The sequence below is a fragment of the Falco biarmicus genome, chromosome 2 (genome assembly GCF_023638135.1).
Source record: "Falco biarmicus isolate bFalBia1 chromosome 2, bFalBia1.pri, whole genome shotgun sequence".
In the NCBI taxonomy this organism is placed as follows: domain Eukaryota; kingdom Metazoa; phylum Chordata; class Aves; order Falconiformes; family Falconidae; genus Falco; species Falco biarmicus.
In genome coordinates this window covers 91,752,545-91,775,250 of record NC_079289.1, presented here as the reverse complement: position 1 = coordinate 91,775,250, position 22,706 = coordinate 91,752,545, and the positions used below count along the sequence as shown (strand labels likewise).

The following is a 22,706-nucleotide window of genomic DNA, read 5'->3' as shown; positions in this document are numbered from 1 at the left end:
CATTGCATGCATGCAGGAAGGGGAAACAGCACAGGAAAAAGGAACCTGCTTTCTTTCTCCTTTAGGTCTGATTTCTCTTGAGGAGTTCAGCCAGACATGGAAACTCTTCACTTCTCACCTGGGCATTGATGCAGATGATGAATCCATTGACAAGTTAGTCCTCAGCATAGACTACAACAAAGATGGCCACATCGACTTCAATGAATTTTTAGAGGCCTTTCACGTGGTTCATAGACTAGAGAAAAAGGCAAACTCATGAAAGGGCAGAACGTCTTCTGGGCTGTTTGGGAAGCTCACCTTGCTGTCATTTGTCGTAAGCGGTCTGGGAAACCCATTTCCAGACTGACAACAAATGGTAAGCACTGTGGTCACCGTGTAAGCCTTTCTTTAGTCCCTTCTGGGTGATATATACCTGCTAGTAATGAGACAGGAGAGATGAAAACCCAGTACTTAAGAGTACTGCCACATCAGTGCATCACAAATTACTCCCCCTCCCGTGCTGGCATCTCCCCCATCAATCTCACCTGTGAACACTGCCGAGGTCGCACCTACAACCAGGAGAAATGTTGGTACATTTCTTTCAGCAGCCTTAGCGACAGCTGAGAAATAGCACTGGTGGCTACAAGGAACATATCAGACCCTCCCTGGCAACGTTAACAGGCAGGACAGAGGCCGGCGAGGGGCTAGCCAGCTCAGGAGAGGGAAACGGGGAAGAAGAACCATCTAGTTCAAATGGGTAGTTCTGCATTTAATCTTGCTCTTTGCATGATGCAGCGGAAATAAAACATTCCGGGTCACTGTATCCTCCTTGAAGTTTACAGACACAGCTTAAAGGAGCTTAGTTGAAAAGCATTCACACTTGCACTAGATTTCCTCTTGCCACTGGCTACTTTTCCCTACATTTGTTGGGGTTTGGAGTTAGGACTGTTTCTTAGCTCGTCACCTTAATAAAGGCTAAACCCATAGCATGTTAATGTAACGGATGATAGATCACAAAATAAAGCTTTAGCTTTCACAGTAATGTTTAAGTATGGTGTCTTCTTGCCTGTATTTTGGTATCCTACACATAATCAGAGTACACCACACTTTTCCTGAGATGAACTGGATATCTTTTAAAAAAAAGAGATGAGTAAGAACACAAAAGGAAACAAATTTTGATACTACCGAACCTAAATACTCTTACATATAGTTAAGCATAAATTCTTTACCAAGTAAACCGAGAAATTCTGAAACTGAGTTTTTGGAACACAGCAAGATGGCAGAGTCCAGCGCCCCTGGCCTCCCCCAAGGCTTCAAGCCAAATGTCGGCTCCTGGCGGGGAGAACAGGGAGACCTGGACCTCATGCTCTTGCACGCCACACTCCGAGAGCGACACACTGGTATGAAGTGCCACCAGGTCAGGAGCTTTTTGAAAACAGTACAACCTAATTCTGCCTTAGTAAAAACAATGTGCATAAAGTGCTTTTTGGGTAGAAAAAGGTTACAGCCTAGCCCATCTTTAAATTTTAATAGTAAAATATGAGCAAAGTACAGTATCTAGGTTTTATTTAATAACAGTGTTGACAGTACAAAAAAAAGCATCCTTCCCAGTTCATCATCACACAATGTCACAACAGCCCAAGCTTAAGGTACTGCTCCATCTTAAATCTTATTTTCTACAGTTAAATACAAACTACTTTTCCGTAAGTATTTTGTAACTTGACAGATGAATGAATAAATATGCACACACTTATTTCTGTTGCCTAGGGGAGGGGGAAAGTAAAATCTTTAATAGTGCAAACAAGATTTACAGTAAAATTTTAATGGCATTGGTAATACTGAATGTGTATTTTTTAGCATGCATTTATTCTGATCTATGCACCCTGAGGATGAGTTCCACCTTACTCCAGTGGGGTGACAAAAAGGCTCCACCCAAGATAAACAAACACCGTGTGTGGTGGGCTCTCGCTTCCCACTGTAGGTTTCCTTGCTGTGGGCGCAAAGCAACAAGGTGGAACAGGACAGTGGCAGCTCCAAAGTCCTTTGCCACCACCCCCCACGAGAAGAGGGCAAAGCTAGGGTGTGCAGCAAGATGTGGGAGCCCAGAAATGGCTGACAGCCTCCAGCTTGGATGTCCCCCTCTCGTGACGTGATCCTGAAGCTACCCTAACACGGAGCTGAAGGATGCTTGCCTTGAGGGATCGCTTCAGGAGAGGAGATGCGAAGGTTGCGGTGCAGCGCTTCCCTCAGCAGGCAGCGAGAAGAGGCTTTCAGGGATGCAGTACTGAGGTATGAGAGGAGCTGAGTCACACAGCCAGAAGAGGAAACAGCCCATCCTGTCAGCTGCCAGCGGCACGCTAGAGCATCTTTACCCCTAACAGAAGAAGGGGGGGTGGCAGGGGGAGTAACTGTGAAACATCTAATGCCAGGAATAAAAAGCCACTCGAGACTGCAACTGGGAGTGGGAGAGAGCCCAGCTACTTGTACTTAAAAGCCGGACCGTTCAGCTGAAGCTCTTCTTCCATAACCCCCACGCACAAATCCTTTATTTTTATCCCACAGTTTTATTGCAGCAGCTACTTAATGTTACAGCTGGGAGTGGTCCCTTGAGCAGGGACTGAATCAGTCCCCAAACTCTTGCCCTACAGGTGCAGATGCCACCGCTGGTGGCATCCTTCATTCTCCCACTTTGTGGGCAACTGCTCCCATCCCCCGGCCACACCAGGAAGTGCCCGGTGCTGGGCCCAGACTGACCCAAGCTCTCGTGTCACTCAAGCCCCGGGCCGCTGCCGAGGGGTGACGCTGCCCTGCAGTGCCCTGTGCCCAGGGGTGCAGCCCAGGTGTTTCACTTCCAACCACAGAAAGTGACAGTCCCCGTTTAGGGCTGCTCAGCTCACCTTCACCTTCCATGAGCAAGCAGGGCTCTTTCCCTGGGGAAGGAGACCACAATACGCAGGGCAGAAACCAGATAAACTTTGTACCCCCAACCATGATGTTTGCACATTTACTTGGAGGAACAGCAGCCGAGGGAGATGAACGCTGCTTTTGATCTGTCTAGTATGACACACTCATCCCCTCGGCACAGCGGCCGGGAGAAGGAAACAGCCACGAGGGCGCTGGCCTGGAGGAGCTGGGCTGGGGGCCATGCGGTACGTGTGCTGAGCTGGGCACCGCTCATTATCCTGGCCCCCAAGCGGCCCCGGTCTGTGTGCAGGCGCGCCTGGCCGCCCCCACGGCCGTGCCGGTGCTCCTGTAGGTGGGTCTATTTTAATTCATCAGTGCCCTGGTTTCGGAGGCACAGGACGTGTCTGTTTACCTTTCCCTTGTTTCCATAAATGAATTTTCAAGGACTTGAGGCTGGCCTGACAGCCAAGCCGCGCCTCTGCCAAAGCGCTCAGCCCCGCACACCTGCGAAGCTGTCAGGCGACTTAACCGGGAGCAGACCCCCGCCAGCACCACCGCTACCTCTGCTTCGCAACAGCCTCACACACACACACACAGGTGGATCCTCGGCAAAGCTGGGGGTCTGTATAAAACCTTATGTGCTTAATCAGGTTTGGGCTAAAACGCGACTCTCCAGCCAGTGTGGTTCTTCTGCCCGAGCAGTAACGCAGCAGCAAGTCGCAGCTGGGCCCGACCCCGGGGTAACACGAGTGTCCCTTCTACTGGCCCAGCGTTTCAGAATTCTACCCTCCGCCACCAGCTACCTAAACTCTTCAAATTACCACATAAATAGCTTCTAAGTACTGGCACTCCATGTGATAACTGATCACGATGAGCATAAACTACCGAAACCTAGGTCATACTATGAATTTCAAATTAACGATACGCCCATTAAAACAAAAACCGTGTTAAGGGGTGTCTGGGTATGTTTGGCCAGAAGCTCAATTGCTTTAGACTTCAACGCAGCTGCATGTGAAACCAACATCACCCTTCTTGTTTCCAAAAACAACACCACAACCTTGGCAAAGAAAATAAACTAAGAGTCTGAGGGAAAATCACCTTGCAACCCTCACAATCTAGGATTCAACAAGAAAAGCAAAAATAACTGCTACTAATGACTTTTTGTATGATACTGGATAGAACAAGAAGCCATCACACAGGCTCTCGTGTGCTCGTGCTCTGCACTGTCACAGCTGTCTGCTTACACTAAAGGATTTTACTTTCATTTGCTGGGAAACAGGCTCAGTGATCTCTCACAATACCTATGAAACGGAAAAAAACCCCAAACCATAACGAAGGCAAAACCCTACAGAACAGGCACCTTGCCAATAAAATGACTTCCACATCCAAGTGCTAATTGTACCCAAACCGTACCTTTACGGCAGACCCTCAACAAGCCCACGGTTTTCACAGTGGTGAACAGGGCACGTGCCTCTCTCGGAGCACCCGGTCCAAGAAATCCCAGACCCTTGGACCGCCAGACTGGTCTCTGCAAAACCACAAAGTCACCTCCTTAGGCCTCCCCACACCTTTGCTCTCTTGAGCCAGCGACCAGACGTTACCGCAGCAGCGACTCTGCAGGGGGACAGCACGCGGGGTGGCACGGCCAGCAGGAGCTTCGCTGCCCAGGACCGCGGCTGCTGGCAATGACAAGTGAGACAGAGGTTTACTCCCTTCCCTTCATCAAGGTTATTTCAGATACCTGTACAAAACTGGAACCAAAAACCTCTTTCGCAAAAGCACCACGTGTTACTGTCACAAAAAGTCTCATTTCAAACCCTGTACAAATGGCATAGTTATGTTTCGAAAGAGTGGAGGAGGGGTCTCGCAGAAATTGCTTTTATCAGGCTTATTAGCACAGAAAATACTTGCTTTTAACAGGCTATATCTGCTCTTTTCCCCTCTACCTGGCAAGACAGAACCACTCCAATCCCCCCTGCTTGCACGGCAGCAGTGCTGGCGCACCCCCACGCTGCTGAGGGAGCCCACGGCCACGGGAGAGGCGAAAGCCACAGCCACTTTCCTCATCTGTCAGCCACAGGCATGCTGGCTGGTGGCAAAGCCAACAGCCTGGCACAAGGAAAACCTCAGCTGAGGCCTGGGGTAAAGCAGGGGTTCCCCTCCAGAGGCAGCAGACCTCTGTTTTCAATTTCAGTGGCCACAGAGCCACCTCCCTGCAGGACACAACCCTTCTTGCAGCAGCTCCAGAAAGTGGTTTCCGGTTGATGGGTTCAAGGTGCAGGCACTAACCTGGGAGCTGTCTGAGGGGAGACTTCCAGGCAGCCCATCCCTAACCACATGCTACAGGTGCAACTTCAAATTAAAAAAAAGGGAAAAAAGGAAAGAAGAAAAAAAAGGAGAAAAAAAAAAGGGGGGTGGCGGTAAAAAAAGGGAAATAAAGAAAAAAATAGTGGGGAAAAAGGGGGGGGGAAGGGGAAAAAAAGGGGGGGGGAGGGAAAGGGGTGGGGATGTGTGAAGAGAAACATCAAAGCCTTCCATAAATTCATGCTGTGCTGGACTGCCGGCAATTAGGCCATTCTGAACTCTGAGGCTATTTACAAGGGAAAGGACCGGGACACTCAGGTGCCTGAGTGGAAGAGGTTTATCTTGCTGCATTCAGAGGAAAGGATTACAGGCATAAAACTGTCTGTCACCCTGGAAGAGCTGGAGTCCTGACATTTTGCCTCCAAAGCCTTGGGGATGCAGGGAAGGAAGCTATTTTGTTCAGATTAAAGACAGATGCAACTTCCTGAGGGAGGCTACCTTCTCAAATGAGTGGATATTTTAAGACATTTGTCTCTACTGGCATTAGCCCTGAACTGGCTAGATGCAAATGCAATGAGAGTCAGGATAAAAATGTATCAGAAGTATCACCTGGTTATTTCAAGTTATTCCTATTCCTCTAATTTACATTTCCCTGGATGTTTCACACCGTGCATTAGTGATTCACAACAATGCACATTTACACACAGCAGGAGAAAAATTAATGAATTCCATCACTTCTCTTATTTGGGAGGCTTTATGCCTGAGATACAGGGCTCTCGTTTTATTATGCCTTTTGATCTCCACAGAGTAATCTGTCCTCCCCTTGGCAGAACTGTGTAATTCTTGCTAATTTAATATGAATTACATTTATGCACTTTGGGCAGAATAAGCCTTGTTATTTGTTATTTCTCACACACTCTCTTAAAACCAGGCCCAATTCCACCTACCTGTCCCCCACAGGTAGGCATGCACGTAGCACGATCACTAGGGTAAAATGCTGAGGTAGTGCACGGCACACAAACATGCAGCAACCAAACAAGAGGTTCATGACAGGGAAATGGGGAGAAGGAGCTTCTGAGCCTTCCCTCCTGCATGAGGCATCGCTTACTGCATCGTACAGCCTGTGCTAGGCAGGAAATCATGTAAATAAATAATTATGGCTTTTGTTAGGTATGTCATGGTGCCATAGGCCCCACTTGGTGCACTGTCATAAAAGAAGTGGCAAATTCCTGTGGCTACGTCTTTCTCCAAGATACAGCCAGTAGCTCCAAATGACTTCTGAAAAGATACAAGCAAAGTAGTAAGGGAAGTTACGCGTGCATGCCTACTTATTGGAAAACACCCCACCGCATTATGATTTGCATTTGTGCTGAACACTGAAAGCAATTCTCCTTTTCCTCATGAAAACCTTAATCAGGATCATTATAGGACCCACATGACATCGCTGGATCAGCGTAAGTAAATGAGGAACATATAACTTCACAGATTTTTGTTCTTTGCAGCAGGATTACTCAAATATTGGTAATTCTAATGCTGTGGTAAAGCAAAACTTCACTTCAATCTACCCACTTCAGAGCTTGCCAGCCACTACAATTTTATTCCCTTTAGATCTCCTACAATCCTTAAATTAGTTTTCCAAATATATTTCCAGAAGATACTTAAGTTATCTGGTCTCTCTTTGTAAGGCAAAGAATCAGATCAAGCTCATCACACGTATCAAAAAAGGAGCAGGGCACAGTTTTCAGATGCAGAGGCTTCCTACCGCTGCCCCCTGAACTCACCAGCTCTTGCAGAAACAAGTCGTTGGCCATGTGCACAATTCGATCTATGTGGATGATGCCCCCGATGCTGTTCACCTCGAGGTCAGAGAGGAACGTGAGAACAAGAATAGCTTCCACCAAGAGCTGCCTGTACTCAGGCTGGGGTACGTGGTTCAGCACCGACTCCACGTGCACAGCAAACTTGATTTCACACGGGGTCATCTGGCGAGTTTGAGTGGAAATGGAAAGAAAAACTGACAAATCACAAGACTAGATCCCCACGTCCTGCAAGCACTTAAATGTATGCTCCTCTCTGCACACGGGGGTAGGCTGACTGAAGCGAGCACCATTTCTGCGCAGCTTTAGCACTTACAGAGATTTTTTGTGTTGCTAGACCCTGATCCTGTGAACAGGACAGCTTTCCGAAGACTGCTCCAGCCCTGCGATCCATCACACACACGTTTTAGTTGCATACAGGTCTGCTGATGCTTAGCTGGCAAATTAACTCCTTGCTCCTCATGCTGTGGTCTCACAACACACTGCCTTGTAAGTATCTTTCTGGCATTGCAGGTTAGTTGCAAAGCCGAAAGTATTGTTGAGTTTTAAAAATAACTGCTTAGAGTGAAAACTCTTCAACACGGAGATACAGCTGTATTTTTGGTAAAGCAGCCTGATTTGCACTGCCATAGCTCTATGGATGTTATGTGAAAGGCTGCTGCCTTAGGAGGTTTGTGCTTACTTCGATGGACTCCTTTAAATGCCAAAATTAGATACTGTCTAGGTCTGACAGGCTGAAAATATAAGCCTATTTGTCTGCACAATAGGAATAAATAAAGCTCTCCATTCTGAAAAAAAAACATGTTTAATTTTGGCAGAAAATTCCAGCTCCTCTCTTCAGCTGTTACCACCATCCCTCTGAAGAAAAGGAAGCCAGAGACAAATCTGAGGGAACCAGACAGGAAAAAAAGTCTCAGGCACACAAGCACCTCTCTTCCACTGATGGGTTACAGTTCACAAGAGTTCATTTTATAGGTGTAAATTCAAAACTTGCAGAGCACCTAAAGATAGAGTGGCAATCCAGCTAAGAAAAAAAAAATATGTAAGGAAGGGTTTACGGATATAAGGAGTCCAAGATTTGGTTAGAAACAATCGTCCTTAATTGGTATTTACTTTTGAGACTGTAATGCCAAAATACACTGGCTGCTGTTGCAGCATATTAAAAAAGAAAAGCGGCAAGCAATGTGCCTGCTTCCTTCCAGCAAGGCCATGCTTCCTCCTCACCCTGCCCAAGGGACTGCCATCAGCCACAGGCGCACGGGGTCAGCGAAGGTGTGCAGAGGGAGGCCTGGGAGACGGGAAAGCCTGCACACAGCTGCTCTCCCAGGCCTGCCTGGCAGGAACTCATCGGCACAGCCCCAGGGAAGCTGGCAAGGTGCTGGGGGAAGGACAGAAGATCTGGACCTTCTAGAAACCAAGGGCCTGCAGCAGCAGCCCTGCTGCATCTTACACTGTCAAACCAAACATTCAGTCATGGGGCTAGAAAATCATTGGCATTGTACTGTACCTCTCTGGTGGTTGAAGAAGGAAGGACGTACCCTTCAATGGACAGACCATGGCACTGAAACATTTTGACAATGAACAGAAATTACAGTTCTTGCAAGAAATCCAAGGGCTCTCTGCTCTAAGCCAGTATGTAACAACTTTCAGTTTAAAAAAACACCACCAAACCCCCCCAAACAAAAACCACAAGACCTGTTAAAAATATGATTTCATCTTTGCTGAAAAAGTTATGTAACCTGGCAAACATTAGAAATAGCCTGACATGACACGTAATGAGCGTGCTGTGCTCCAGTTCAGCTACTAAAGGGGAAAAAAGTACTTAGAGAGCCACTACAGCAGGAAGCACACAAAGGAGAGAAACAAATCAATGAGAACATTCTGTGGGAAAGGATGTGAAAATAAATGATAATGTAAAAGCATGACAACAGACCACGAAAGTGAGAACCTTTTTTTTTTTTTTTTCTTTCATTTTCCCTAAAACAACATGAAGTGTTTTAGATCCAGGGCACCACAACTCCAGCATGTCAATATGTTGTGGCGATGGACATGGGCCACTAACAGTGGGGGTGAGGTAGTGTTAGAAATACCAAGTGGTATACAAGAAAAGAGTGACAAAACCTAAATGGTGAAAAGTAGGCAGGCTAAGGAATAAAACATCTGGGTACCCAAGGTATCAAAAATGCACCAAGAACAAGAGAGATATTTTACGAATCGTCCAAAGAGAGTTTAAGAATTAAATGTTGAAGACAACTTAAATAAGCACAAACGATTTTAACAGCCAGAGAAAACCATTCAAATACTCCCAGCTATTACATTAGGGTCAGGACAGAAGTGATGCTCACTCTGCTGAAAGATCCCCTTAGCAAATAGCCACGAGGTCACATATGACTCGTCTTGGCTAACATCAACACTAACAGCTTCAGCGTAAGTGATTTTAGAAGGACAACCAAAATCAAAGCTGGTGATACACATTCTTCCCAACTGTGTAGGCATGAACAGCTCAGTGCTGCAACGTGCCGAATGCTGGCTTTTATCCAGCAAATCAGAAGAACAAATGTTCTTTGAAATGAATAAAAATTCCTAATTCTTCTCTCCTTCTTCCTGGAGAGCTGTTTCAAAACATTTCCATATCCCTGGTCTTCAAGGTGCTGACAAGGACTTACTTTTCACTTAAAAAAAAAAAACCAAACAAATGTTAAGAATGCCACACAGCTCAGAAGAGCCAGCAAGAAATCTCAAGACCTTTTGGAAGAGCCAGTGCAGTTTCCTACTTCATTCCTCACAGCCTTTCTGAACTGCAGCACATCAGCTGCACTGCATCACAGTGTCCCTCAGCAGCACTGACTGTAATTTGTATTGGGCCACAGGTGATGCAAAACAGTGACAGAATAGAATCATTCAGCCAAAATTCAGTGCTGGTGGTTTCAGGGAAAAACACTTTCAAACACATGAACTTGTGTTAATGGAGCCCTTTTATGTTCAAGAGACACACTCCTACTGACTCTAGTTTCCACCAGACTTCCAGCTGAAGACCAGCTTAAACTCCCATCAACATGCCACCTCTGGACCACCACTTCCCCAAGTCACTGTACAGCTTGCTTGCTTCCTGCCCTCCGCAGCTGTCAGCTTACCTTCTGAAGGATTTTCCACACTTTCTCATAAAAGCCAACAGGAACTCTGTTAATAGCACCATCAAGCCTCCTTCTGCGCAGCCACTGCCCTTTTCGGTCACCCCAGCTCGTGTCTCCACTGGACCGAGTAGGAGAAGTACTAGTGGGAGATGATGGAGTACTGCCCCTCTGTAAAAAAATTAAAGCCTTGGTTAGCTGCTTACTACCACCCCAAGGGCTCCTCCTGGGGAACACATCATTCTGTTAAAATGTCACCTCAAAACCAGGGAAAAAAATACAGGGCATGTCGTCATACCAGATGATGGAGCAGGCCTGACCCCTTTCTATTCCCTTCACAACAAGCTTTACCTCTCCAGTACTTCAATCATTTCTCAACAGAACAGGCAAGCAGTTCAACAAGGCATAACCCAGTAAACTTCACGGCTTGGCTCCACACACGGCCCGACTGATTTAACAAGCATAAGCTGTCGGCCAGGGCAGCATCACCGGTGTGCGAGACGATGGGATTTGCAGGTAGGTCTGACTCACTCGGACTTCAGGCTCAGTTTTGTAAGAGAACCAAAGGGTCCATGCATCCAGCAAGAGAGGTCTTCAACGCAAAAAGCTCCATTAAAGTAAGCAGATTAAAAATTGACTTAATGTGGTCATGTAATCATCATGCCTGCCTCTGTATCAGTCAGTCTTATTTCCCTTCTCGCTATTGCTCTATTATTTTACTCTACCAGACTTTAAGATTAAATTAGGCAGCCAATCACCTTCAAAGTTGTGGCACTACCACCAACTTCTGATTCCCATTTCCACACACGCAGTCTGCCTGCTCTTTGCACTCACGGAGACTGTGCTCTTCTGTTTCCTTTCTCTCTGCACATCTACTACTTTCAGCCCAGAAAGGACTTCACTGACCGCCCCATCTCAAATCCCATCATCTCCGAGTAAGTAACCGCCTGAGCAAAGCACTTACGAAGGAGAAAACTAAGATTGAAAACTGTTTGTTTGCTCACTGATTCTACACAACCAAGCTCTGCACAGACCAGCAAATGAGAAGAGCCCATTTCTACTACTACCAGTATCAGCGAGGCATAGGTGGTGTTCCTTTGATGTTTTGATGCTTGCTGTTCCTTTCCACTGCACACCGATCAAGACAGACGGAACTTCCTCCACCCTGCTGAGCAAAGCTAGGGGATGCAGGAGGTCAGCAAGAGGATCAGTGCCAAAGTAGAGAAATCCATCTGCATACAATAATTAATCTGGCCATTCAGGTGGTTCAGAGAAGCAAAGATGTCATTGAACAATTCTGTGCACTTGAATCAAACACACAGTTGAAGACTGCCTCTCTGCACTGGTTTGTGGGCAGACAGAGACATCAGCAACCTGGCAGTTGTCAGGCCAGGCCACAGGGCTAGTGGTGCTCTGCAGATGTGTATTTAGGACACTTGGCAGGTGTGCCACTGACAGCAAATCTGCAGGTGCAGAGAACCATAAATCACAACTGCCAGTTCAAGGTGCATGCATAGCTGCAAACTTTCCATCTCTTCACAACAGACTTGGAGCCTCAGACTTACTCCAAATTGTTGAGGTCTCTGTTGGTAAAATATTTAAACAGTAATCTTCCTTCTTAACAGCGAGAGCTAATGAAGAGCTACAGTTCTCTGCCTTGAAAGAAGGTAACTGTGTGAGGAGATACTCATGCCCATAAACCCCCCGTCTCAGCAACCTGAAGCCATTCTGGGTTCATTACTGCCCAGAGACTGCCAGCATTTATCAACGCTACGTTACTTTTAAATACTGATGACACCTGTAAGGTAATCCACCATCAAGTAGCTAAATCTGCTATAATGTTTTATCTGCTACAACTGCTTAAGCTTCAGAAGAACCAAGTAGATCTAAATGCAAGACTCAACCTCTATTAAAAGATTACTAATGAGAACTGGTTATCAATTAAGATGAACAAAAGAAAGAGGCGGGGTTTGAAAAGAAGTTTGTAGGCAGGAGAAGTCACAGGAGGTGTCTAGAACTAAAACCCTTGGGAACACACACAGGGTGAAGAGCAGGTGCAGAGCTGCAGACAGTGTTTTACCATGGAAGTGAACATGCTGCTGGGCATGGAGTGGCCCTCATGAAAGAACTACAAAAAAACCAGACAGACACCAACATGTCAGCCAGCCAGCCATGACAGAACAGGATGCAAACAAGGTTAAGTAACTCGTTTGTGCAAAGACAAGAAACATGGATTAAGCTCAGGTACTCAGGGGAAAACTGCAAGGGCCCCTGGGCCCCTTGCAGTGCTGCACATCAACTGACCTTGGGGCAGCTGCTCATTCCCAGGGCCACCATGAGGCAGACCCCACGGTGCCAGGAGCCCCCACGCCATCCACTGAGCTCCAACGCAAACCGCCACAGTTTAAGACGCAGGTAGAAGCCTCCCTGTGACTTACAGCTGGCAAAAACCCCAAGCTCCCTCCTTCCATTCCCCGTTCACTGCAATGCCAGGAGCTACTCTGCACGAGAAGGCCATCCTGCTGCAGAAAGTCTGCGGGCTGCCAGCTGGGAGGGGGCAGCATTAAACAAACAGATGCACAGCAAAAAATTCTGCTGAAATGCAGATGCAGCACCGCAGACTTACAGCACTTTCCTGTAACTGTCCACCCCAAGCCATGCCTCCTTATTCACCATTAACGGTTCTGACCCAGGCAAAGGCTTGATGTTTGGACTTGAGAAACAATGGCAGCAAACAAGAGTGCCGCAGTCACTCAACACCTGAGCTCTGGTGCAAAGAGATGGTAGCACAAGTACTTGAAATGTTCCTTGTAACACAAAGTTGATTCCCTCCCCACCAAAATGACATTAAATTTATATCTAGCGTATTATTTGAAGGATGCAGTGAGATGAGGCAGGAAGCAGCATGAATGGCAAGGTGGGGGGAACAAACATGCAACCATAGAATGGTTTGGGTTGGAAGGGACCTTAAAGACCATTTAGTTCCAATCCTCCTGCCCTGGGCAGGGACACCTTTTCCAGTAGACCAGGTTGCTCAAAGCCCCATCCAGCCTGGCCTTGAATGCTTTCAGGGATGGGGCATCCACAATTTCTCTGGGCAACACAGCTCCAGTGCCTGACCACCCTCACAGTGAAGAATTTCTTCCCAATACCCAACCTAAATCTACCCTCTTTCTGCTTAAAGACATTACCCCTTCTCCTATCACTACAAGTCCCTGTAAAAAGTCCCTCTCCAGCTTTCTTGTAGGCCCCCTTTAGGCACTGGAAGGCTGCTGGAAGGTCTCCCTGGAGCCTTCTCCTCTCCAGGCTGAACAAGCCCAACCCTCTCGGCATGTCTTGTCTTCATAGCAGAGGTGCTCCAGCCCTCTGATCATCTTTGTGGCCCACCCCCGGACTTACTCCAACAGGTCCATGTCCTTCTTATGCTGGGGGCTCTGGAGCTGAATGCAGTAGTTCAGGTGAGGTCTCACAAGAGCAGAGCAGAAGGGTGAGGGGCAGAATCACTCCCCTTGACCTGCTGGCCACACTTCTTCTGATGCAGCCCAGCATACGGTTGGCTTTGTGGGCTGTGAGTGCACATTGCCAGGCCACGTTGAGCTTCTCATCCATCAACACTCCCAAGTCCTTCTCCTCAGGGCTGCTCTCAATCCATTTTCCACACAGCCTGTATTTGTGCTTGGGATTGCCCTGACCCATGTACAGGACACCTTACACTTGGTCTTGTATTTCATGAGGTTTGCGGGGGCCAACCTCTCAAGCCTATCCATGTCCCTCTGGATGGCATCTCTTCCATCCACCGTGTTGACTACGCCACACAGCTCGGTGTTGGCAAACTTGCTGGGGATGCACTCAGTCCCATTGTCTGTGTCACCAACAAAGACGTTAAAACAGCGCTGGTCCCAGGATGAACTCCTGAGGAACACCACTCATCACTGGTCTCCACTTGGACATTGACCTGTTGACTGCAACTCTTTGAGTACAACCATCCAGCCAATTCCTTATATACCAAGTGGCCCATCTGTCAAATCCACGTCTCTCCGTTTTAGAGACAAGTATGTTGTGTGGGACAGTGTCACATGCTTTGCACAAGTCCAGGTAGATGATGTCCAGGAGTCCAGCCAACTCCTCCTCTGTGCAAAATACCAAGTTTCCATCTAATCTAATGCAGAAGCCACACAAGAACGACATTTCCAACCCCAAGAAAGGTCCAAATATTTCAGCTGGGGTGCACCTCTGTATTTAAAACAAATTGTATTAAAACAAAATAATGCTGCCACCTAGTGCCTAGTCTTTCTTCCTTCCTGGAAGGGCCGAAGTCAGACGCTGGCAGTGCAACTGTGAACCCCCAAAGCCACTTCAGGGCCCGTGGAAAGCCACCAGCAGCACCTCCACAGCCACAGCCACAGCACGAGGCTTGGCTGTGACAATGCTGAGGCAGCGGCATGACTTAAACACCACAAGCAGGTCTCATAACAGACACTGCGTTTCACAGGTGGCTTTGCTTCCCTGCCTGGTCATGTCCTACGAAGGATCATTAACTGATCTTTATTGTCACCATGTCAAGGCCATGCAGAAATGCCACTCCTTTCTGAAGGCTCATTGAGCAAATTGTTTCACAGAAAGGAAAACATGAAATATTTCCTTCAAAACGTGCAGAAATGGCCCCAGATTAAATGATACAGGCTGCCTCGTTAAGACGGTCTTTAAACAACAGGTTTTAATACAAAATCATAGCATAGCTGAATTGGAATTCACCTTTAATGATCACCTAGTCCGTGCTATGGGCAGGGACATCTTTCATTAGGTCAGGTTGCTCAAAGCCCTGTCGTACCTGACCTTGAACACTTTCAATGATGGATGGCATCCAAAACTTGTCTGAGCAACCTGTTCCAGTATCTCACCACTTTCATAATAAAAAAAAATTTTTATGTCTAATCTAAACCTACCCACTTTCAGTTTATAACCATTGCCCCTTGTCCTGCCACTACAGGCCTCCGTAAAAATCACATCTTCATCTTCTTACAAGCCCCCTTTATATAATGAAAGGCTGCAATAAGGTCCCCCTGGAGCCTTCTCTTCTCCAGGCTGAATAACCCAGGCTGGAAAATATAGAACCATTCTTAGAAATGCATTTTATTTGACCACTACCTTCCTATTTATCTAGAGCAAAAGAAAATTACTAATAGACACACAAAACAGAGAAATCAAAACCACTCGTAACAAAACCATCAGTCACATTCATTCATAATATTTTGTTGGGTTTTCTGTGATATCTCCCCATATACTCTGTTGCTGTGTAATTTAAAGTACTGAAATTAAGTGTATTCTAGCAGCAATCATCCCACATTCCTGAAGAAACAAAACAGGAAGAAAACAGACCAACATTTCTTTTCCAAGTGTATCTTTTCCAAAAGGCATGTGGACCACCTTAGCAACTTGTACGGAACACAAGAATGAACACTGTTTGCATGAAAGTTTCACTTTGTGCATCTGACTTTTCCTTAGCTAAAGATGATAAAAGAGCTGTTTTAAGTTGGTGCTGTGAATGCATTAGTTTGTTCAAGTTCTGTATTTAGGCATGTGAAACAAAAACAAAAAAGGGAGCACATTTTTGGAGGAAACATCCCCTTACTGCCTTCTATTTAGTTACCAGCACATCCCCTTACTGCCTTCTGTTTAGTTACCAGCTTTAAATCAGACCCTTGGAAATTTCTGCCATTTACCAAGAATAAAACCTAACATAACACAGTTCCAGAACAGCTGCATTTTCTGATGAGCATTGACAGAAAACCCTCACCTGCTTCATCTCACTCTTCAATTTAGTAATACCACTTCTTTCTGTTTTGGTTGCTCCAGAATGCCCCATTTCATGAATAGAAATTGCAGGGCTAGATGAAGAGGAATCTACAGGTCGCACTAAAAGAAGCAAATGGACATTTTTAAAATTCTAGGGGTAGCAAAACAGATGAAATTGTATCTAGAATTTAAACACATATCCTTTCAGAAGTGTACAATGCTCTTCATGACAACATTCTTTGAAATCACATCAACAGTTCAAAACCTGATTGCATCAAGTAAAGGGCCTAGTGCCATATTGGGGTCTGATTTTCCATGACACTGAGCAATTGTAGCCTTAAAAGATGTTAGAGTTACAATGAGTCTGTGAGGGCCAAGAATGAACCCAGGATACAGTTGACATGCCAGTTGGGAATATGTGGGCACCAGAGACAGGCTCCTGGAAGGCAGGCTACATGTGACCTTGTTATGGTTTTCCTTATGGTCTGTTGTGGTTTAACCCCAGCTGGCAACTAAGTGCCATGCAGCTGCTCCCTCCCCCACTCCACCCTTCCCTAGTGGGATGGAGAGGAGAATCAGGGAAAAGGTAACATTCGAGCACCGAGATAAGAACAATTTAGTAATTGAAATATAATAACAATAATGCTAACAATAACAACAATAATAATAATAATGATGATGATGATAATAATAAAGGAGAGAGAACGGGAGAGGAATAAAATAAAGCAGTGATCAGCAGGCCCTGGCCAACTCCCCCCAGTTTATATACTGAGCATGATGTTCTATGGCAGGGGTCCTCAAACTACGGCCCGCGGGCAGGATACGGCCCCCCAGGGTCCTCAATCCGGCCCCCGGTATTTACAGACCCCCCCGCCGGGGGCTGGGGGGGGAAACCAAGCAGCCGCAGATGACGGCCTGCCACTGCATCCGCGCGCCGGCACCCTGGTTAAACAGTTTGAGGACCCCTGGTCTATGGTATGGAGCTCGGGCTAGTTCAGGTCAGCTGTCCCGGCTGTGTCCCCACTCAATTTCTTGCGCCCCTCCAGCCCTCTGGCTGGCAGGGCCTGAGAAACTGAGAAGTCCTTGACTTAGTATAAGCATTACCTAGCAACAACTATAACCATCAGTGTTACCAACATTAATCTCATACTAAATCCAAAACACAGCATTGTACCAGCTACTGAGAAGAAAAATACTATCCCAGCCAAAACCAGGACAGGTCATATAAAATTTCTTCATTTTAAAAGCTTGCCTTCATATCAGTGAAAACTTGATACAACCTTATTCCAGTGCACAACAGCTTCCATTGTACTTGTTTTGTTTATTCCACAGCAGGCAGACACAGGTACTGCCCACCCATAATTAACACATTACATATACCTCTATTTTATGTGCTGAGAGAGTAGATTCCTATTCATAAGACAATCTAACTTTATATTTATAGTTCTCACTTAACATACAAAAGTGCCCAAGTGGACAACTTACAGCTTCTTTCCACTCCAAACTCTTTTCCACTGAGAATATGGTGCAGGAGATTTTTCATATCAAAGGGGCTTAGATTCATCAAACTCTCTGAAGCTTCTTCACCTAGTTTAAAAAAAACACACGCCAAAACCAACAAAAAAGACAAATTATCACTATAGGTGGCTTTACAGCTTGTTTTCTTAAGTAAACTGCTAATGAATGAAGTTCAATCACATTTACCTTTGTAGCTAAGACTTCCTTTAAAAAACTAATATGCAGAGTCAGATTTCAAAAATATGTTTCAGGACTGAACAACAAACACTGAATGGAAATAACACTATTGGCACAGTGAATATTATGCTGCACCTTGTGCAAAATCTTACTGAAGCTGCTGATGAGAAAGCAGTTGCTCCTTTGTAGGGCAAGACCACTTGGCAAGGCATTACAGCCATCTCCCAAAAGCAGATGACATGTAGATCTCAACTACAGGCCAGAGTTATTCTATAAAGAACTGCATGCGTGTGGATTAAACGATCATGCTTGTAAGTGAGAGATATAAAAAGCACATGCATACACATGAGCACACATGTATACACAGACAAATCTCCCATAGGAGAACACAAAAAAAGGCAGCAATGAAGCCGAGGGCAGTGTACAAAGCAGCTGGCATTTAAGGCTAAGGAATAACAGCAGGGACCCCAGGAAAGACAGGCTTTGACTGTGAACAAAACAGCTTCCACTATTCAGCTACAGATTTGGGGACAACAGGGCTTTCTGTACATTCTTCACACAGAAAAATTGTCCCAGAAATGACTTGGCTCCTTTTGTCAACCTAAGGGAGAAACCTGCTATGCCCCAGTGGCAGCTAGCCGCTGAAGTTAGAGAGCAGTAGCATTCAAAGTGGGCTCCATCTAACCAGCTACCAGGGACCCCCCCTCTTCACTACATGAGGGAGAAAACTGGGGAGACCAGAAAACATGCTTCTACAAAGTTATCCCCCTTTAGGATGTGCTAGGGCATTAGAAATGGTAACAAGAGCTGACAACATAAAAATATGGCCCAGATCGTGCTCCTAAGTGTCCCACATATGTTTGACTATATATGTCACTTCAATTGATTACTTTTCAAGACTGGTCCTTCTTAGACTTCTGACCCTTTTCAATGGGGAAAACTCTTCAGTGATTTTTCAGATCTCTCTTCAGTCGTGATTTCTCTCTAGTTTCAGTTTTTTCTTCCAAAATAAGTTTAAAAATACTTTTGTGTTGCACCATTTGTTTGTTACTTCTTGGGTTTTTGTAGGGCATATGCAACATCCTGGGGGCCTGTGAGATTATTTTGTTTACTGACCTCCTGGCAAAATAATGTTTCACTAGCTGAAATCTAAACAGCAGATAGTTTTCAACTAAGCACATTCAAGGGGAGAAGGCATACACATAAAAGGAAGATGATCAGCAGTTACTTTGAATAAAAAATGACCGGAACTATGAATTAAGGCTCAAATATTCAGAAGATACCTAGGGTCCCATTCCCATTGACATTAATAGCACAGGGTCCCTAAATATACACACACATGCAATTTGATGATCTGGACCTCAAACACATACTGAGAGTCAGGGGACTTAAGTATTTAATATCCACTTCAGTTTGAATAACTGGGGGATGGAGGGACAGGAATCTTTCATTGAATCAAAACGAAAATTATTTTCAAAGTTTTTTTTTTTTCAAAGCAAAAAACTGCATATGCTGAATGAAGAATTTAATAAAAGGATTTAACACACAAAAATGAAAAATCAACCACTGAGGTGAAGCAGAAATAATACTGTAAGTACCCTTATGATAAAATTGCTCTTACCTGAGCATTTCAGACTTCGAGCCAGCTCAGTGGCCATCACCTGAATTATCAGACCAATTCGGAGCCTGAGCATCTCCACAAAAAGACTAGGCTGTGACCGGACATACATCGCCAAGTACATAATTATTTCCTGTAGGGACAAATCCATAAGGGCACCTATTCAGAGTGGGTCCTCTTGGCTTTCCCAGACACAAACACTGGCATCACGCTGGGCACAGCTGAAGGAACCCTTTTTACACATGCTGCATACCTGTGTCAGGACTGCAATACTGATGTCTTGGCCGCTGGCTTCATAAATAAGATCTGTGAGCTCCTCAGGTGGCAGCGGGCTACAAGAAGGCAAACCACAGTTAGCAGTGACTCAGGCATCTGCTATTAACCTCTTGAACAAGCACTGGAGCCAAGTCACCCAGAAACCCCTTTGCACCACAAAGGTCCTATGAGTCTGCCTGGGTGGCTGCAATTCCTTCTGAAGGTGAGGAGTAAGTTTTAAGCCACGGTAATAGCAGCAGAACGGTACAGGCAGGAAGATGAAGGGCAGGCTGCTTCTGTAACTGAGGCAGAGCTCCAACTTACGTGGTGATGATTTTCTCACGGGGTTCTGGTGGCAGGCCCACTGTAAGTTGCTTGTGGTGCGAGAGAAGGTCTGTGCATGCCTACCATAATAGGACAGAAAGCAAGAGACCTTTTTTGAGTCATGTGGACGTGACAGAGCTTTTAATTCCCAAAAATTGAAAGGTTGGACCAGATGATCTTTGAGGTCCCTTTTCAATCCGGTATTCCATGAAATAAGCAATTCTTTAACAATTTTTAAGCGCATTTCTATTAATTACCAGACATGCAGATCCAGCAGAATGCTGTTAACTAGTTGCCAAAGATCCCCTGAGGCTAACAGGGCTATGAGAGTCTGCCCAGGCTGAAAGCCTGCTTCCCTGTTCAGTGAAATCAGCAGCATGATGATTAGGGACTCCAGTGGGGCTGGCAGATCAGTAAAGGACTTTCTCATAAGATAATTCTTTATTTAAGACAAAAAAAAACATTTTTAATGAATGAAAATTGGTAGTATTAGCTAAAAAAAAAATTCTGCGTACTAATAAATCTCTTCACACACCAAACATATTGCATCACATTCCTGAATTAGGCATCTTGATATATTCTGAAATAGGTGCTTCCCCCAGTACTACAATGTTTACTCTCTTGTATCAACCTCCTTTAAAACTAGGTGTTCAGTTTACCTGTTTTAGCATCCTGAATCAAAGACCTCACAGAGCACTGATCGTCTAATTTTTAAGGGTCTGTTTTCCCTCCCTTATGTGGAACAAAAGAGATCATCTCTACTCTTTTCCTCCCCAATTCTTTGTTGTTATCTTCTTGATTTAACATACCCAGCTTTCTGTGAGCATGTCTGTACTGGTCCATCATGTCTTCAGGATGGAAAAGGTTATGCACTTAATGAAGTACTGAGCAGGGCGATTACCACAAAGTGCTCTCCGCAGATATGACTGTCACCAAAAAAAGGCATCCTAGGTGTGACAGCCAAAGCTTTGAAAATGGCCAGGAATTAGTGAAAGAGCTCTTCAGAAATATGCAGGGTAAGCAGGAAATTAAACAAATACTTTAGAGTACTTGAGAGGAAACGTTTTTGTTATGTTCAAAATAAATATGTACCCTTACAGTCAATCCTTCTTCTTGCCATATAATAGTCCCAGATATTTTAATGCCTTCAACCATTCATATCCACACACAGAGCAGACTGTCTGCCCAATGGGACGGAAATTGGCAGAACATGCTTTTGCATCACTGCTAGCATCTTGACATAGTGATGCTCCAAAAGTGTTCATGCAACCACAACAGCAATAGATAATTACCAATGACAACTACAGTTTTCAAAGCACATAATTAAACTTCTCCAATTAACTGAGATGAAATGAAGCCTTCACAACCATTTACAGTATGACATTCTTGGTCCATGCCAACATTAGCACAGTTCATAGTACAGATGAAAGGTAAAGATGTCAAAATAAGATTTTAGATCAGAAAAGTGACCAATGTTATTGAAAAATGCTGCACTATGTATGTTGTGAAGTAAGATCAGAAGGGCAAGCACAAGCCCCACCAGCAAACCGGTAGTTTATGTTGGTTTCCAGGCAGGGAACTGAATCAACATTATTTATATTTCATACCTCAGCCAGGACTTCTACTCTTTTCTTGAGTATACCAGAAATGTAACGGATTAAACCCCACTCTTGATTGAGGCCTGCTTTTCTGTAAAGCTCATTGAGCAGGCAGTGAACAGTAACGCCGTACTGTCCATCCAGCTCTGTGTCCCAGTCAGCGCCTCTGCCAGAAAAGACACAGAAGGTAACGGTCATTAGATAAAAAGCTACACTGCTTAACCTTACCACACAACAAGCAGCCTGACTTTGATCCCATTACTCATTTTGGTGACAGAATTAAGTAGTGCATGGGACATGTGGGCCTTCACCAGAGATTGGTTGTATGTGGACAAAACCCTCTTGACACCAGGAACCTTCATATTAACTTGAGCATCCTCTTAGCCATGAGCCTGTGACTCCAAAGCAATCACCCAAAGGATTTTCCACCAGACTTCAGAGTATGCACGCAGATAGTTTGCTGGAGGAACACTGCTGCATGTGGTGCTTTTTCAGAGCAGAATTCAGTAATGTCTTCAGTACTGCTGAAGACTGCACCCATTTTTTAGATGTCTCAGGGGGGCCTGCCTCTTTCTTAGCTATTAACTAAGCTTCTATGCTGCTTAAGCCATTACTGAAAAAGCAAAGGAGATTTCTATTCCTCTCCTGGTTTTGAGATTCACTGCAGTATGGCTTCTCTTTGATAAGATTTTGCTGTGTCACAGAATGACCTTCCAATCCCTGCCAGGGGGGCAGATTCCACCAGAAGTCCACCTGCCTGCCCAACAGAGACTCCCACAGCAAAACAAGTCCAAAACAGGAAAAAGAAGGGCGTTACATGTAGTTAAACAACAAAATGGTATTTTTTTCAGGATCTCCTTTGCTCTTAAAAAGAGGCTGCTAAACATTTTGTTTGGGAAATCAAGATGATCAAAACAGAGTTCCTCATGGGAGAAAATGAAAATAAACAGAAGTACAATCTTTGTAGCAGTAAAGGAAGATCATCTGTGATTAATACATGCTTGTCTTTGCACCCAAAGCTAGCTTCCTGACAGGTTCCAGCAGTGTTCTCCTGCACATGGAAAAAGGCCCAGAAAATGCACTCCAGAAGATGATTCCGATGGCGTGTATTTCCATTTTGGTCCCATCAAACCTGTTTAAATAGCAGCTGTTTACTAACCCCAGCAGCTGGGCTTAGATGGTTTCCAAGAATGTTCTGAAGAACGTCGAGTTTTAGCCAGTGGTGCACTTAAATATGGAGAGGTATTAGAGGAAAAATAGTAATTAGTCATTAAATAGCATTTTG

At 45.2% G+C, this 22,706-nt stretch overlaps 2 protein-coding genes across 9 annotated transcripts in view; one reads left to right on the top strand and one right to left on the bottom strand.

Moving 5' to 3' along the window:
• Nucleotides 1-1,387, top strand: part of PPEF1 (protein phosphatase with EF-hand domain 1) — a 42,049-nt gene extending 40,662 nt beyond the window's left edge. For all 4 annotated transcript variants that reach the window (XM_056327875.1, XM_056327876.1, XM_056327873.1 and 1 more), the window contains one exon: nucleotides 66-1,387. In XM_056327875.1, coding sequence (XP_056183850.1) covers nucleotides 66-259 — 194 coding nt within the window. In that variant the 3' untranslated portion in view covers nucleotides 260-1,387. The remainder of the gene's footprint in view (nucleotides 1-65) is intronic.
• Nucleotides 1,388-1,517: 130 nt separating this feature from the next.
• Nucleotides 1,518-22,706, bottom strand: part of PHKA2 (phosphorylase kinase regulatory subunit alpha 2) — a 49,183-nt gene continuing 27,994 nt past the window's right edge. For 3 of the 5 annotated variants that reach the window (XM_056327867.1, XM_056327869.1, XM_056327870.1), the window contains 10 exons: nucleotides 21,431-21,587; nucleotides 19,824-19,903; nucleotides 19,498-19,576; nucleotides 19,248-19,377; nucleotides 17,417-17,518; nucleotides 15,933-16,051; nucleotides 10,139-10,306; nucleotides 8,512-8,565; nucleotides 6,969-7,169; nucleotides 1,518-6,465 (listed from right to left, as the gene is read on the bottom strand). In XM_056327867.1, coding sequence (XP_056183842.1) covers nucleotides 6,292-6,465; nucleotides 6,969-7,169; nucleotides 8,512-8,565; nucleotides 10,139-10,306; nucleotides 15,933-16,051; nucleotides 17,417-17,518; nucleotides 19,248-19,377; nucleotides 19,498-19,576; nucleotides 19,824-19,903; nucleotides 21,431-21,587 — 1,264 coding nt within the window. In that variant the 3' untranslated portion in view covers nucleotides 1,518-6,291. Of the gene's footprint in view, nucleotides 6,466-6,968; nucleotides 7,170-8,511; nucleotides 8,566-10,138; nucleotides 10,307-15,932; nucleotides 16,052-17,416; nucleotides 17,519-19,247; nucleotides 19,378-19,497; nucleotides 19,577-19,823; nucleotides 19,904-21,430; nucleotides 21,588-22,706 lie in introns of those variants that run through there. The other 2 variants (XM_056327868.1, XM_056327871.1) reach the window with 2 other exon arrangements.